Below are 14,632 nucleotides of genomic sequence, written 5' to 3'. Positions count from 1 at the left end.
TCATTAGAAGCACCCTCACCAAGACTCATAGTCATTGACATCCCATTTCTCCACTCATTTCATCCATTGATGGGGCAGTAATAGTCTGTAGTTAGAATATAATGCTGTTTGTCTCTCTGCAGTGTGTCTACTGTAGCCCAAAGCAAATGAAGTGAAGAAGGTTAAATAGGATGTGTGTGTTTGTGTCATTTGCTCGAGGAAGGTTGACTCAACACACTTATGGCTTTTCTCGTGCATGTCTGGGAACGGCTGGTCCTCTGGGGCTGGCCAGTGAGCGAGATAGGAATCTTTCTCACGAGCACATGTATGTATCAAGCTGATAGCAGTAACAAGTAACGTTTTCCTGCCCAGACGTTCTGAGAAATTTAAACCATTAAACTAGTGGTCACAAGCTTCCTTCTCCTTAACCCCTCAGGATACCTCTTTGCCTCACTTTACTGTAATGTAAAAACCCTCTCTTTGCATGTAAATGAATGGCATTTATCAGCCACGATAGTTGTCAGATCGGTGGCTAAGTAGCAAAGGTTAGCCGTCTTCCTCTCCATGGCTAAATTAAATGAAGAGCTTTTGCTCTGGAGCTAGCACAGGCCGGGGAGCAGAGCAAAAGGCACTTAAGGGATTTCGTGTGATCATTCCAGCCTGTTTGATTCCCCGTGGGTACAAAAAAAAAAAAAAAAGAGGAGGATGGAGAGTCGAACAGAGTGAGAAAGAGGGAGCTGCCAGTGTTTTCACACATATCCCTACAGATTCTTCTCCTTCCTAAGCTGGCCTCCTTGGGCACTGACTGTCACGCTTCTCTACCATCCATGGATAATCAATCCTTTTTTGAAGAGCCCTCTATGGGTACCAGAGCTCTGGGCTCTCCTCTCCTATTGGCGAATGGAAAAACTCAGATCCTGGGGAATTTCACTGCCCTCCACATTAGCTATGTAAGGAGAAACTTCATTTGACCTCAACTCCAGAAACTTATCAAAAATGCCAGCTCCCACTAGCTGAGCATGGAGGCAACCTTGGGCCTCATTCACCAATACCTGCTTAAATTTTTTATCAAATCTGTTCTTAAGAAAGGTCCTGAGAATGTGTACCGCAGATTCACAAAGGTGTTCTTAAACCACTAAATTGTTCATACCTGTGTTCTTATAATGATGAATCTCATCGTCCTCGTTAGTTTGAAACCGAATGCCGCATGTTTAATAAGCAGCATGAGCATGAGGCTACAGGGTCATGTACACACACAGAGATTGAAAAGAAAAGTTGAGAGAATAAAGACAAGAATGCTCAAGCCAAAGTCTAAACAGCATCTTAAAAAAAACGCTTCAATAGTTCTGAAGTGGAGGTACTGCTGCAGGACGTGAACACCAACAAGATGTCATATTAAGTAGCATCAGTAGTGGATATAAACACAGTCACACAAAAAACAGGCTTATTGGGTCCTGCCTACAAAATCTTGGCAAAGAAAACCCCCCGAAAAATTGATATTATAAAAGAAAAGCATGATGTGTTACTAATTACTGGATGGCATGGTTCTTAATTAAGATAATTGATATGTCTTGAAGTGTTAGTGTTGTGTTTATTTAATTTCAAGATCATATTGCCTTGTAAAATTAAATTAATACTTAAAAAAGTATTATAAATTATACAGATGTTATTGTAATTTAAATCCCGTAGTATTGTGTAACTGTATAATTAAAGAAAAGCAATAACCAATTATTTTGCACAAGCATCTCAGTATTCAAATGTGTGTTAATGTGCACAAATTCTAAAAATAAATCCAGAATCCAACAGCTGAAGTACGTTGTTAGATAAGATAAGATAGAACTTTATTAATCCCGAGAGAAATTCTGGTTCCAGACTGCTCCAAAGTTGCAAAGAAACAATCACAATAAAGGATAATATAAGAAAAACAGTGAACAAAATAGGTAACAATAACAATTTATAATATAAATATAAATATAACAATTTAAAAATAAAGCGTCTAAGGAGTAAAGTAAGTAGAGTGCAGCTGACATGGCAGGATGTTATATACAGCAGATAAGAATACATTTCTTCTTGAGAACAGTTGGTGAACGAGGCTCCTTGGTTTTTTTAAGAGGCTCTTATTTTGAAAAAGTTTACCATGTTTGCATATGGTGTCAACAGCATCATCTGCTGCATGCACATATTTGTAAAGTTTACCTCTCAAAGCATTTCAAACCCATCCTTTCTGGCTGCCTGCAAGCTGAAATTTGGGTCAAGGGATTTCAGTAAAATCCAAAAAGACTTCTTGGTATACTAGACAAGCAAACACATACATATGTGCCGTTGCGGGAATATGAAAGAGTAGCAGGGGGTGAAAGCACAGCAGCAGACCGTGAAAACATGGGGGTAATATTGCACGTCACAGTAAGCTGCATTGTGCCCGGACAATAGCCACTGAAGAGGAAAAACCCTTGAAGGGTGGAAGAACATATGAAATTAAAAGTTCTCCTTGTCCTAATAGGCTCAGTACAGATAGCTGAATGGAGCGCTGGAAAGTGGCAAGTTAAATGAACTGTGTCCAAAGCCCATCTCTGGAGTGGGAAAGCACTGGAAAAAGAGCGAGCCGAGTCATCACCATTAGGCTGAGGCTCATATCCACACCAGTAACAGTGTGATTTATGGCCCCTGTATCTCCAGCCTCCAAACTCCAAATGAGCAACACAAGAAAAAGAGATCGGGAGGGGAATAGAGAGAGACAGAGAGATAGAGAGGGGGGGAAAGGGAGGGGAAGATTTCTGCTTTCTATCTCTACAACTTTACTTTTCACTCCAAAGCCGGTAGAGAATTTGAACAATGATATTTCTGCCTCGGCCATTAAACAACCCTCCTTCTCCCTCCCACTGCACGTTTTGTTGTTCGCTTCCCATTTCCTGGAGAGGCGCCAGGTTTCGGGAACATATTTGTTTTTATTTTGTTGAATGTAGTTCTTTATTCAGAGCTGTCACACTAGTTTGAAGGCTGGTGCATCCTTAGACAAAGGAGCTCTCCACACTGTGTGCAGGCAACTTGGCACATTCCTTCACATTATGCAGCAGGCTTCTTCTTTTTTTTCTTCTGGAAGGTTGTAGGGCAGCAGTGCAATTCCGTAATATTAGACAAGAACAAATGAAGAGAACATGCCTCCTAGTAGGTGGTAAATGTCAGCTGCCGCACATTCACCAGCAACGCCATTGTTTGTTTTCACTGGAGGTAATAGCATCATTTTCCCCCTGATTTTGAGCCATTGTGGAGAAAGTAGCAAATAGAATTGTTATCTTGAAGCCGACTGCCAGCCTCTCCACCTCTGCCCCTCGAGCCAATCTCATTGTTGGCAAAAAAAAAAGTTACATGTTGCTCGGAGATTGTGTTGTCTAATTCCCCCCCACCGAACCACCCTCCCCACTGTAATCACTCAAATGTTGGTGTTCTTCTTTCTCTCCTTGTGCCATCTTCCCATCTCCCCTCCTCTTTTTCCCGTTCCTACCTCATCAGCGATTTCAGCCACATCTCCGCCTGAGCTGACAGCACCCCAGCACTGCAGTCTGTCTGTGTACGGCTGCTGCCACGACAACGTGACGGCTGCCTTAGGAGTCGGGCTGGCTGGATGCCCCAGTAAGTCGTCTTCTGCGTCCCCTGTTGACCCTACAACTTTGATGTGTCCTGAGCTTGTTGTGTGCATGCAAAGAAAAAGAAAAGAAAAAAGAAAAGCTGTAGATACTATCAGGCGATTTCAGCATATGGGACTTATTGTCCTTGACTGCAATTACAGTACCAAAGTTGCAGAGCTGAAAACGTTTCATCTTAATCCAAGGAATAATTATGATAATGTTGCACGGTATCAACAGAAAAATCTCTTCATCTGATGATCTTGACTAATGATAGCACACAGATGGGGGAAGAAATGCTGCATCAAGACGTTAGCTAGGGGACACAGTATGGATGGAGAAAATGCAGACTTAGAAATATGGATATACAGAGATTTAGCAAAGGGGAAACTCACCTAAGCACACTTTATCCACCTTTTTATTTGTGGAATAGGGCTTACCAAATATTTGAGCCTAGCATAAATCTTTTTAATACAGAATATCCATCTTACTAAGCAGTATTCAGCTGTTGTAAGTTATGTGATGATAGGGGGTTTTCAAAGTTACAAAAGCATAAACCGGTGATGTATTGCAGAGGAATTGCAGTACAAGTTAAAAGTTACATCTGTGTTCCCCTCAGGTACCTGTCAGTGTAATGTCTACGGCTCCTACAAAGGAACGTGTGATCCTGCCAGCGGCCAGTGCTCCTGTAAGCCCGGTGTCGGGGGGCAGAAGTGTGACCGCTGCGAGCCGGGCTTCTGGAACTTCCGTGGCATCGTGACAGAAAACATGAGCGGCTGCACGCGTAAGAAATATCTGCTTTTGTATCTGTGTTGATACAGTTAATGTACTGTGTTGTCCCGCATCTCGTGACACCAATAGTAGGAGCAGTGATGTATTATTATTGTATCCTTACTTGCTTTCCATAAATAGTCAAAATTGACAATAAAAAACAAACATACTTTCACTTACCTTAAGTGGTATCTGCAGGCTGCAGAGTAATCTCTGGGCCTGACAAGTAAATATGTGTTCTAAACCAGCGTTATTTCTCTTTTGATTGCATAGAAGTCTATGAGAAAATGACATCACTTGACTTATTACCTGTGTTAATGAATTTATGGATCTCAATCACAAGTTTTGAGTCTTTTCAATACAGCATGATGTTCATTTTGTCAATTATGCAACAGATATAAATACTGTGAGGAGTTTCAGGCAGAATGTGTTGTGTTTGGATCCCAGAATGTGGTTCTAATAGAGTTAAATGGAATTAAGTTTAATTCAAAGCACTGAACAACTAGAAAGGCACTCAGAGGGCACAGACCTTCACGGAGGCCATGCCCCTATCTCGCTATGTAAACGAAAGTGAAAAATAATTGGTGTATTCATCATTTGATTCGGATCCGCTCCAAATTTTTAATGGGTTTTTCGTTGGCCCATGCAACAACCTTCCACCAAGTTTTATGAAAATCAGGTCAGTCATTTTTATCTAAATCCGGAGAGCCAAACAGACAAACATATTTAACAGAAAACATTAAAACTTGCATTTAAAAAAAAAAAATCAACAGCACTGTGTCTGTCCTGAAACATTGTCCTAGTTATGTAGATAATTCTCTGTGGACGGTTTTCATTGGAACTACTTTCTAACAAAGAAAGAAGTATTCCCTTTGGACAGTGTGTACCCAGTGTAACAGGGAAACTAGTTCTGGAAAAATATGATTTCGTTTTTAAACCTTTTTTTTAGCAAAACAAAATTCAATTCAACTCATTGTATTGGGATGAAGCCAAAAAACTTCTTGAGAAGAGTATGTCAAGGTAATAGAAAATATATATACAGGTTTTCTCCCTGAGTTGATGAGTCGCAGCTGGCCTGAGCCAAGTATTTAGGTTTTTCAAATTTCAGTGAAGAAAAAAAAAAACTAAATATGAGCAACTCTGGCCTAAATCTAAAAAACCACAGTGCTAAAACTGCTAAAAACATGATGTCATCATGTCTAAAGACTGGTACTGCTCCATAGACAGTGAATGAGGAAACGTACAGACGATACTGAGAGCAGCCAGGGGAACGTTCTGAGTAAATGGTTACATTTTCTTGAGCATTACAATAAAAAATAAATTGTAAACTGCTCATTTTGGTATTAAGGAGAAAGAAAACCAACATTCTGTGTGTCACAAAATCATTCTCCAAATTTCAATGGAGCTGATCCAGACTAAATACCTTATGATATCAAAAGTTTGAGATGTACTTCTCTGGTATCCAGCTTTGAGAGAGAGAGGCTCATGTGCACAAATATTGATTAAACAGTAGGTCATGGAAATAATGGCTATCTTTATTTAGGTGGCGTATCCTTTTAAAGTATTAACCGGTAAGAGAAATATCCTTGAATTCAGTGTAGTAAGTAAAAAGATAAAATAACTATTGTACTAGCGTAAATGTATCCCAAATCGGACACCGTTTGAATAAGATTCTATCAAAGTTCCACATTAACTCGACTAAAGGACGCTAACGCCAGTGAATTAGCCGTGCGCTAACTCGCCCCTAATCGCCCAGGTGTTCTTACTGCTTTCTCTCATCAGATTTACTTTTGTATTGTAATTAGACATGTAAATCTCCATGGACATAAATTAAATTCCACACGTAGATTGTTAAATATCTATAAATAAATTCAACCTACACTGGTGGTGGCGATCTTATTCGAAATGACCGTGAAAACCCCGGAAAGTGCGGCATTGCAGATGTGTCCGATTTGGGATACAGTCTCTATAACTGCTAATATTTAATGGCAGGTTTTGTGGAAAGAAATCCTACTGTGTCCTTTAGTCCTGTCAAAACTGTATTGAATGAACTGTTTTCATTTGTATTCAAGTGAAGAACGGGGTCAGGACCCCTTGTTTGTCTTGGTGTAATGCAATATGGTGACCAGCTCGTGTCCCGCCGCTGAGGTATCATAGGACATACGCTCCCGACGCCACAGAGCATTTTCAGTCAACAGCAGGAAGCCTGCAGGTGCCTCACCCGTGGCCTGACCTTAACAAGGTTTACCCACAGCAAGCAGACAACACACTGCACACCAATACTTGATTCAGCAGGAGAGGAGAAAAAAAAACACAGCACATTGATTCTAGGAACATGATGGGGTTGATGTCCTTCCCCGCGGTTGTTTTCTTGAGTTTCTGTTACTCCTCCTCCCTTTGTGGCCCCTCAGACTGGGTGAACTATTCCCAGCCTTTGACTCTGAACACATAGATGTATCTGAAGCCAAGTTCAGAGGCTAAAGTCCCTCTTTGTACACTATATAAACCAAGTGATCCCTCTTCCTCTCATCCCTCCCTAATTGGTACTTGTTTTCTCATCAGTCTTTCTCTTCCTTTTTTTTCCCCTCTACCGCTCCGTGACAGCGTGTGGCTGCGACGCCACAGGCTCAGTGCGGGACGACTGCGAGCAGATGTCAGGTCTGTGTTCCTGCAAGACGGGAGTGAAGGGCATGAAGTGCAACGTGTGTCCAGATGGAAGCAAGATGGGCATGAACGGCTGCGACCAAGGTACTAAGAGAGAGCAATGCAACTGATGGAGTGCTAATAAACCACAAAAACACACACTTTTTCTCATCCGTTTCGGCTTCTCTCCATCATTCTAAATTGTTTGTGTGTCACTTGTGGCATCCAGCTCTTTCTCTGTCTGCTTTTCACATCCATCTGGTTTATTAGCACAGGAAGGAAGTGGCTGCAAGGCAGTTAATCAAAATTTGATTTGGAAAATACTGGATTGTACAAATGACATGTGCATCACACCTCGCCTGTTGATATTTTTTTTCCTATTTCAGACTATTACTTGTGTATGTGTATGTTTATGCCTCTGCATAAGGACTATTAATGACTCGGATTAATAATGAAAACAGCCCCAGTGATTGCACAAGCAAAAAAAAAAAAAGCCGGTTGAAGGAAAGGTTAGTTCCTGCTGCGGGGGCCTGCAGCTTCTTGATTAAGATGCACCATCAGATATCGACTGGAAGTCAACCGCTTAATGAAGCCGGCAGTCCCGACACAGTGGTGGGGCACTCCGCCACACACCCTGCTAGATGAAAAAGACAAGGTACTGAGAAGTGGTAGCACATGAAAGCAGGAGCCGAGGGATGGGGGGTACTCTAAGCCTCTGTGATGTTGCAACAATGCAAAGACCCCACACTTGCAGCCTGGCAGGTGGATGGTGGGCTCCCTGGCTGCAGTTCCTGCTGCGGTAACTTCAAGGCTTCAAACGCTGCTTTGGATAGCTTCGGGAGGGATCTGTGGGGGGAAAAAAGAGCCAAAATATTCTCAGTGTACACCTTTACACAACTTTTTTTTTTTACCACAGTAAGGCTGTTTGAGCAAAATGCAATGGTCTCTGAAACCATGAATAATGCACACAGTGTGCGCACAGGTAACTAGACAATTTTATGATTACATTACCACTGCACTACTGTGGTTGTAAAGAGGCTAAAAACAGGTCAGTCACTTAGAGAAGACAAACTCGTAGAGTAATGAAACATTGCTTTGCAGCCTGTCGCACATTTTAAAATCAACTGAAGTGGGTTGAGAGGTGTCAGGGGCTGTAGCTCTGTGTAAGACTGGCAGGGACATAAATATAGACAGTGGGGTAGTGCAGCTGCACTGGGGTCTGTGTGGTGCGAGGGCCATTGAGAGAGTGGGCGCTTCAGCAGTATGTTGGGCAGAGAATGGGTCATTTTGAGAGATTCATATAGCCACCTCGGAAATTCACCTATTTCAAGTCAAGGTTGACAAGTCTCAAGTCAAGCTCCAAGTCCTAAACCAAAAGTTTTAATGAGTCATAATGTGCTTTTCACCAAAATCATGCCATTTTGTCATTCAACAGAGATATAAGTACCTTTGAATGTATTTATAATATAATAATAATAACAAGTCATAAATGCATTTTCATGTTCATAAGTTTGTTCATAATTGTTACAGACATTGCACGATCAAACATTTAGCATTGCTCAGGGAAAGGTAATGAGGCTCCACAGGAATGAGTTCTCAAAGCCGTAAGTAAGTTAGCATTTCAGTGCTATTGGGGTCTCTCCTCTCAAACTCAATGAGGATTCTTAATGTGTTTTTGGTTAGGTGCCTGAAATAAGGTCTGTGGTTAATACAAGCTGAAGAGATGCTCACGTTTTGCTGTACGACATAAAATATGTTAGTAAATACCCCCACTTGTGAATTTTGGTGTTTTTTACGTGTCTTTAAGAAGGCGGTTGCTAACGTGGATAAATGAGACTACAGTGGTTATCGGGGACATTAAGCATCATCACGCCGAAGGGGAAGTCTCTTAAAGTCCCTAGTCTTGTTTTTCAGTGCTCTTGCAAACTCTTGTAGATTGTAAATTATGTAAATTAACAATTTATTAGGCTACAGATTCGCTAGCTTGTCAAAACTACCGGTTAGCTTATTGGAGATCGTCTTAAGGATAACGGCTGTGATGTTCAAGTCGTGCGACCATAGGTAGCTTTTTACTTCTGTCTGCTGCATTAATGCTTCAAACATAATAAAAGTGGTGTTCATTTGTGAAGATTATCCTGCTGAACAAAACATTTGAGCATCAAAAACGTGTGTTTGCCACAGAGCTTATTTTCTGCAATGATCCAAAATCCAATGCAAAAATCCCATTGGAGAATTCTCAATAGACTCCATGGCGATGCTGCTCAAGTGAAGGTCCAAGTGAAGTGAAGAGTCACTGGTGTAAGGTCTTATCAGTCTCATCAAATTTGTGTCTCAGGTGAATGAACTCTAATCTCATTTCTGTTTCACAGCCAGACATTTTGCTTACTTTGTAAATGTAAGCAAAAGTTCTGTAATTATGAAGGTTTAGCATTAAAAATATGTGTATGCAAATATGTCTTTTAATTAAGCTTCACATTCTGCCACAGCAGAATTCATAAAGCAGCCATACCCCATTGTTGTGTCTGATTGTGGGACTGTATACAATGCGTGACAGCACAAACTCATTTGCTCCACAGGTCCTGAGGCCCCGACATCATGTGAAGAGTTAGTGTGCTCTTTCGGAGCTACTTGCATCGAGGTGAACGACCAAGCCCACTGCGAATGCCCCTCACCTGACTGTGATGAGAAAAACAAAACTAAGGTGGATCTTTCAAACCGTCTGCATTTTAGTTTGATGTGTGTGCAACAGGAAGACATTGTTTCAGTGGCGTACAGGGAGCTAACATGTGTTCCCATCTCCCCTCTCTCCATCTCTGTCACTGTGGAGCAGGTGTGTGGCTCAGATGGGGTGACCTATGCCGACCAGTGCCAGCTGAGGACCATAGCTTGTAGGCAGGACAAGGACATCACAGTGCAACACTTTGGACAGTGCACAGGTGAGCCCTGTCGAAGCCTCCATGCATCACGCATTGCACGGATGGCCAAATGTTGTCAGGCCACAATCACAAGATAATGAGCAGTGCTGTGGGCGCCACATTATCTTCCTCCTGCTGTTTCTCTCCTTCTCTCCAGCTCTCTGTCTCAGAAAGTGAAGTCACAGAAAAGTGTATTCAAATGTCTACAAGAAAGTAGCAATGCTAACTTAAATAATATTTTATTTCAAAAGACATATTTCTAAATCAAAGATCAGAGTCACATGTAAGGAGTCTCCTGCATGTATGTTCTCTTCTGAGAATAATAAATTTAGTGATTTCACCGAGTACATAGATTACAGTAAAGTAAGCATTTGCCCTGCTCCTGAGCTGCCAGGTGAGAGCACAATCATGCACAAGAGAGAGAGAGATATTGTGGCTTTTTAAAACCGCTGTAGTTTAACTGGAGTCTTGCAATCCCACAAGACAGCAACGACACCTCGTCTTTGCTTCCTCACCCTTCTGTTGGGGTTTGGCTTCATCTTCAAACCCTCCTGTCGGGAAAAGCGTCATTGGCACCGCAGCTTTACGCTGCCAGCAGCATGACTGCTGCTTCAGAATGACGGCGGATGTGGAGAACATGTGTACTGAGTAAGAAGTACAGCTCTTGCCCCTTGGTCCAGATGCTGATGGACATTGTTTGGATCGGTGTAATAGGTTGCAGGGACACGCGCCAAGGCCACGGTTTTCATGTACAGTGAAGTTGTCGCACCGACTGCCAGCTTGCGTCACAACGGGGTTCTAGAGGCGCCGCCGGCAAGCTCAGTGGGGAAGAGGAGTGCCAGCTGTGTGGCTCTGGCCACGAGCCACTGCCAGGTGTCTCGCATTTCTGGGTGGAAAAATGTTCATTTACCTTTTGCTCAGTGGGCACAGACCAGGTGACCAAATAATGTGACCAAATAATGTGTCACCAGTCCACTCCATCTCCCTGGAGCACTCTTTGTCTGACCCAAACTAGGTCATATCCATAGGAGGCGAGGCTGCTGACACGGTCTACGTTGAATTGCATTTGCAGGTACACAGATAAAGAAACCAAATATGCTCGGCAAGAGATCGACAAGGCTTTGATAAGTCCCTGAACATCTGGTACTTACAAATTCAGTGCCGTGGGTTACCAGCAAAAGCAGCCAAAATCCAGTCTGGTTTCACATTCCTCTGTTGCCTGGCAATGGAGATGTGGGTTGTGTGTAATCCCTCACCTAGCATTGCTGCACACAGAAGGCAAGAAGACGCCTCGCAGCGGACTTCTTTCTCTATTCAACCCTCAGGGGAGGAACAGACAGGCGAGCGCTTGGGCCCACCGACAGCCACAGAGGATCTTTTAATTTCTTCTCCCGGATGCGGTCGCACTGCGGGTAGCTGCTCCGCCACTGCTGTCGGCTCGGGGGTTAGATCTCAAGCTCATTTCACGTGTGGCTGGGTGCGAATTAGCATTTGCGCTGCCTCCACCCCTCACCACGGCGCAGCCCTGCCTGCCCTCCCTCCCCGCTGTTTACAGGCAGTGCTTCCAGACTCCGGGCCTCAGCGCCTGCTAAGGCATGCTAATGCTCATCGAGCTGCTATGTGTGGCTTGTCAACAGAGCAATGCCAAGGGCCTATATAAATGAGTGAATATTGATCCTTTTTTTATGTCATTGATCTTTTAGCAACTTTTTATTACACCACTGAGCGTGACTTACTGCTGCACAGTCAGCCACTAATGGGCTGGCGAAAAAAAAAATTCACAATCCTGCAGAAGAAGCTCTTTAAAATCTTTTCTGCTTGTGACAGAGAACTTGCAGCTAACTGTGATGTTACCCAGCTCTCTCTGAAGTCTCTGGGAGTTAAAAGGCAGCGCAAGCCACAGAGCATAGAGTTTTTCTCACTTCTTTGCTGCGTCTCAGCAGAAGATGAAGTGATATCTGAGAAACCCAGCAAAAAGGGAAAAAAATGCAAAAGCTACTGTAGCGAGCACCAGAGGGAGGGCATTTGGACCAATGAGCAAAATTCTGGCGCCGGGGGAAAATGGCCACCAAGTTGGCAATGACCTGCCTCTCCCATATGGTGTTATCACCTGTAGGTTTGCGGCAAATTGGCAACGAATGCCAGCATATGGCACCAGCAGCCCTTCGCCTGCGTGTTAGGGTCTGTTGCCCTCACCATCTCTCTCCTCCATGTCCTGTGATTCTCTCTCATTACACAATCGCTCATTCTGTCCCCACTGTTTGCTTAGCCACATTCTCCCACTGCTAGCCTTGTTAAACTGTTTCTTCTTTCTGATTTTTAAACTGTTTTCTTTCAGCCCCTATCATTTTTTTCTTGGCTTTGTGGTCCTCTTGTCTTTCTCCTCCAGTCTCCTGTATCCAGATTTCTCCTCCTCCTCCTCGCTGAGCGCTGCCTCCACCACAAACCATCTTAATAAGCACCTTTCAACAATAACTACACGGCTGAGACAAGCCGAGATGACAATGATTTTTTTTCCCTCCCCGCTCTGTGACATAACTGTCCATTGCTCCACGGAGAGGAAAAAAAGCACAGAAAAAGCCAAATGGAGGGTTAAATGTGATTAAGAGAAGCATCAGCTGAACAAACTGTGCTGCCAGTCCTTCTCTCCTCTTTTCAGACGTGCGTTCTTTTCTTTCCTTATCCCATGTCACGGAGCTCGCTGCTCGAGATAGGCACACACACCCCAAACACACATTAGGCACTTCCTAGGGAGCGAGCAGCCTGACGCTAAGCTTGGCACCTGACTGACAGGTGTAGCCAAGAGGAAAGGCAATGCACGCCACCATTGGTGGTGATAGCATCACTGCTCTATGCACTCCACTCCAAATCTCTCTCTATACAAATATCTGCTGAGCTTTAAGCTGACACCCCGAGTGTCTCCCAGGCTTTCTGCAGTCTCTGTAGGTATCACATTTCACACTTCGGTGAATAATTGCCGATCAAATAGACGATTATAGCAGTGTAATTAAGTCCTACACATAATGTTAGGCGAATCCTAATGAGGCGCAAATCTACGGTATAGGAGTTTTTTTTATCTTCTGTTCATTTCACCCACACATCTGTACTCGTGGGACGTAAAGAAGCAAAGGAAGAACGACAGTATTGTCACGCCTGCTTGCCTCGGCTAAATCTGAAGTGCTCACTTACGTAGCATCTCCCTGCCAACTCACTTCTCCCCCTCAGGAGTTTTTGTCCTATTTATCGTTCTTTTATCGCAGACAGTTTGTCCTTTTGCACCAGAGCTTTTTGCATTGGTAATGATGGGCTCTCTGCAGAGCCTCTTCTCTCTCCCTCATTTGGAGTAATTTTTTTTGCTGCGCGCATGTGTCTGTGTGTGTCTGTGTGTGTGTGTGTGCGTCTGTTGACAGCAGCGTGTTTGTGGTGGCGTTGACGGATGCTCATGCTCTCTGCGAGCAGCAGCGTGCCGTCTTTGAAGCCAGAGTTAAAGCCGGCTTTTTTTGCCCCATTTCTATCAATCATTCATCACCGGAGGCACTGGCTGGTGGTGATTAAAGCTTTGCTACTGGAGGGCAGCATTTGAATATGGATATATAATTCATACGCATTGGCACAGCATGCACGCAACACACGAACATGCATATTGTGCACACAAATGCATGCCAAATGTGGAGACACACAAGCACAAACACACTATGCGTTGAACTGGTGTAGTTTAACCCTGTCTGGGCAGCATAACTCATCTGCAGGCAAAACACACTGCAGTGCATATAACTCTGAATGCAGTATGTCATCTGTTGGCATATTCCATATTCACTCTGCATATGGATGCACTTTCATTACTTAAGGTTTGTCAGATAAAGATTCCTGACATCTCATCCATTGCAGGGTTTTTAATCAGAGGTTGCTTTTACAAATGGGAGTCTGCATCTGTGTGTGTATGTGTTATTTTCTAATGTGATTTCTTAATGACTTTGTTGAGCATCAGGGAGAAGGGTTAGAAGATTAAAAAGGACATAATATCTCAGTAAACGCAGAGGTAAAAAGTTATTGTCAACAGTAGGTTGTAATAATCATTAAGTGGCTTTGTTATGCTTTATTGGATAATGATGTTTTTTATTTCCTTTGGTGTGATTTTTTGAGGTTTTAATGGCGTTAGGTGAAGCAAAAATCAAACATTTTCATCTTTGCTCAGTCATTCATCCATTCCTTGCTTCCTCCCCTTCCCTCCACCAGAAACCATCTCTGAGCCGGCAGACCGGCCCACCCACAACCCCCCAGCCACCACCCCCAGCTCAACCGCTGCCGCCACCATCACCACCACTGCCCCCCTTTCCCCTAACATCGTGTGGGCCATCCCGCCTCCGAGGACAGAAGAGCCAGAGACCACTGAGCAGCTCACCACTCCCTTTTCCACTCTCACCCACAAACGAGCAAACCACCCCATCCACATCCAGCCTCAGGCCGCCACCACCCCCCCTCGCAGCAGCCCCAATCCATCCGCCGCAGCCGTCACCTCCTCCTTTGAGGGTTCGGGCAGCGGGGATCCGAGCGGGGACGACCAAACCGAAGAAGAGGAGGAGCAGGAGCAGGACGAAGAACCAGGTAGCGGCGTCCCAACGGAGGCCAGTGGGGCCGAGGAGCCTGTCGGTAAATCACTGCTCTTTCACTTCATTACCCATAATGCTTTAAGGGGTGTGT

At 43.7% G+C, this 14,632-nt stretch overlaps 1 protein-coding gene across 7 annotated transcripts in view; it reads left to right on the top strand.

Annotated features, from left to right (window-relative positions):
• agrn (agrin) overlaps nucleotides 1-14,632 on the top strand; it is a 300,695-nt gene that overhangs the window by 231,446 nt on the left and 54,617 nt on the right. For 6 of the 7 annotated variants that reach the window (XM_059333518.1, XM_059333519.1, XM_059333517.1 and 3 more), the window contains 6 exons: nucleotides 3,490-3,609; nucleotides 4,222-4,386; nucleotides 6,978-7,121; nucleotides 9,593-9,717; nucleotides 9,847-9,952; nucleotides 14,168-14,581. In XM_059333518.1, coding sequence (XP_059189501.1) covers nucleotides 3,490-3,609; nucleotides 4,222-4,386; nucleotides 6,978-7,121; nucleotides 9,593-9,717; nucleotides 9,847-9,952; nucleotides 14,168-14,581 — 1,074 coding nt within the window. The remainder of the gene's footprint in view (nucleotides 1-3,489; nucleotides 3,610-4,221; nucleotides 4,387-6,977; nucleotides 7,122-9,592; nucleotides 9,718-9,846; nucleotides 9,953-14,167; nucleotides 14,582-14,632) is intronic. The other variant, XM_059333522.1, reaches the window with a different exon arrangement.

This window comes from Centropristis striata, chromosome 5 (genome assembly GCF_030273125.1).
Source record: "Centropristis striata isolate RG_2023a ecotype Rhode Island chromosome 5, C.striata_1.0, whole genome shotgun sequence".
In the NCBI taxonomy this organism is placed as follows: domain Eukaryota; kingdom Metazoa; phylum Chordata; class Actinopteri; order Perciformes; family Serranidae; genus Centropristis; species Centropristis striata.
The sequence above is the reverse complement of the archived record's forward strand: the minus strand, read 5'-3'. Positions and strand labels throughout refer to the sequence as shown.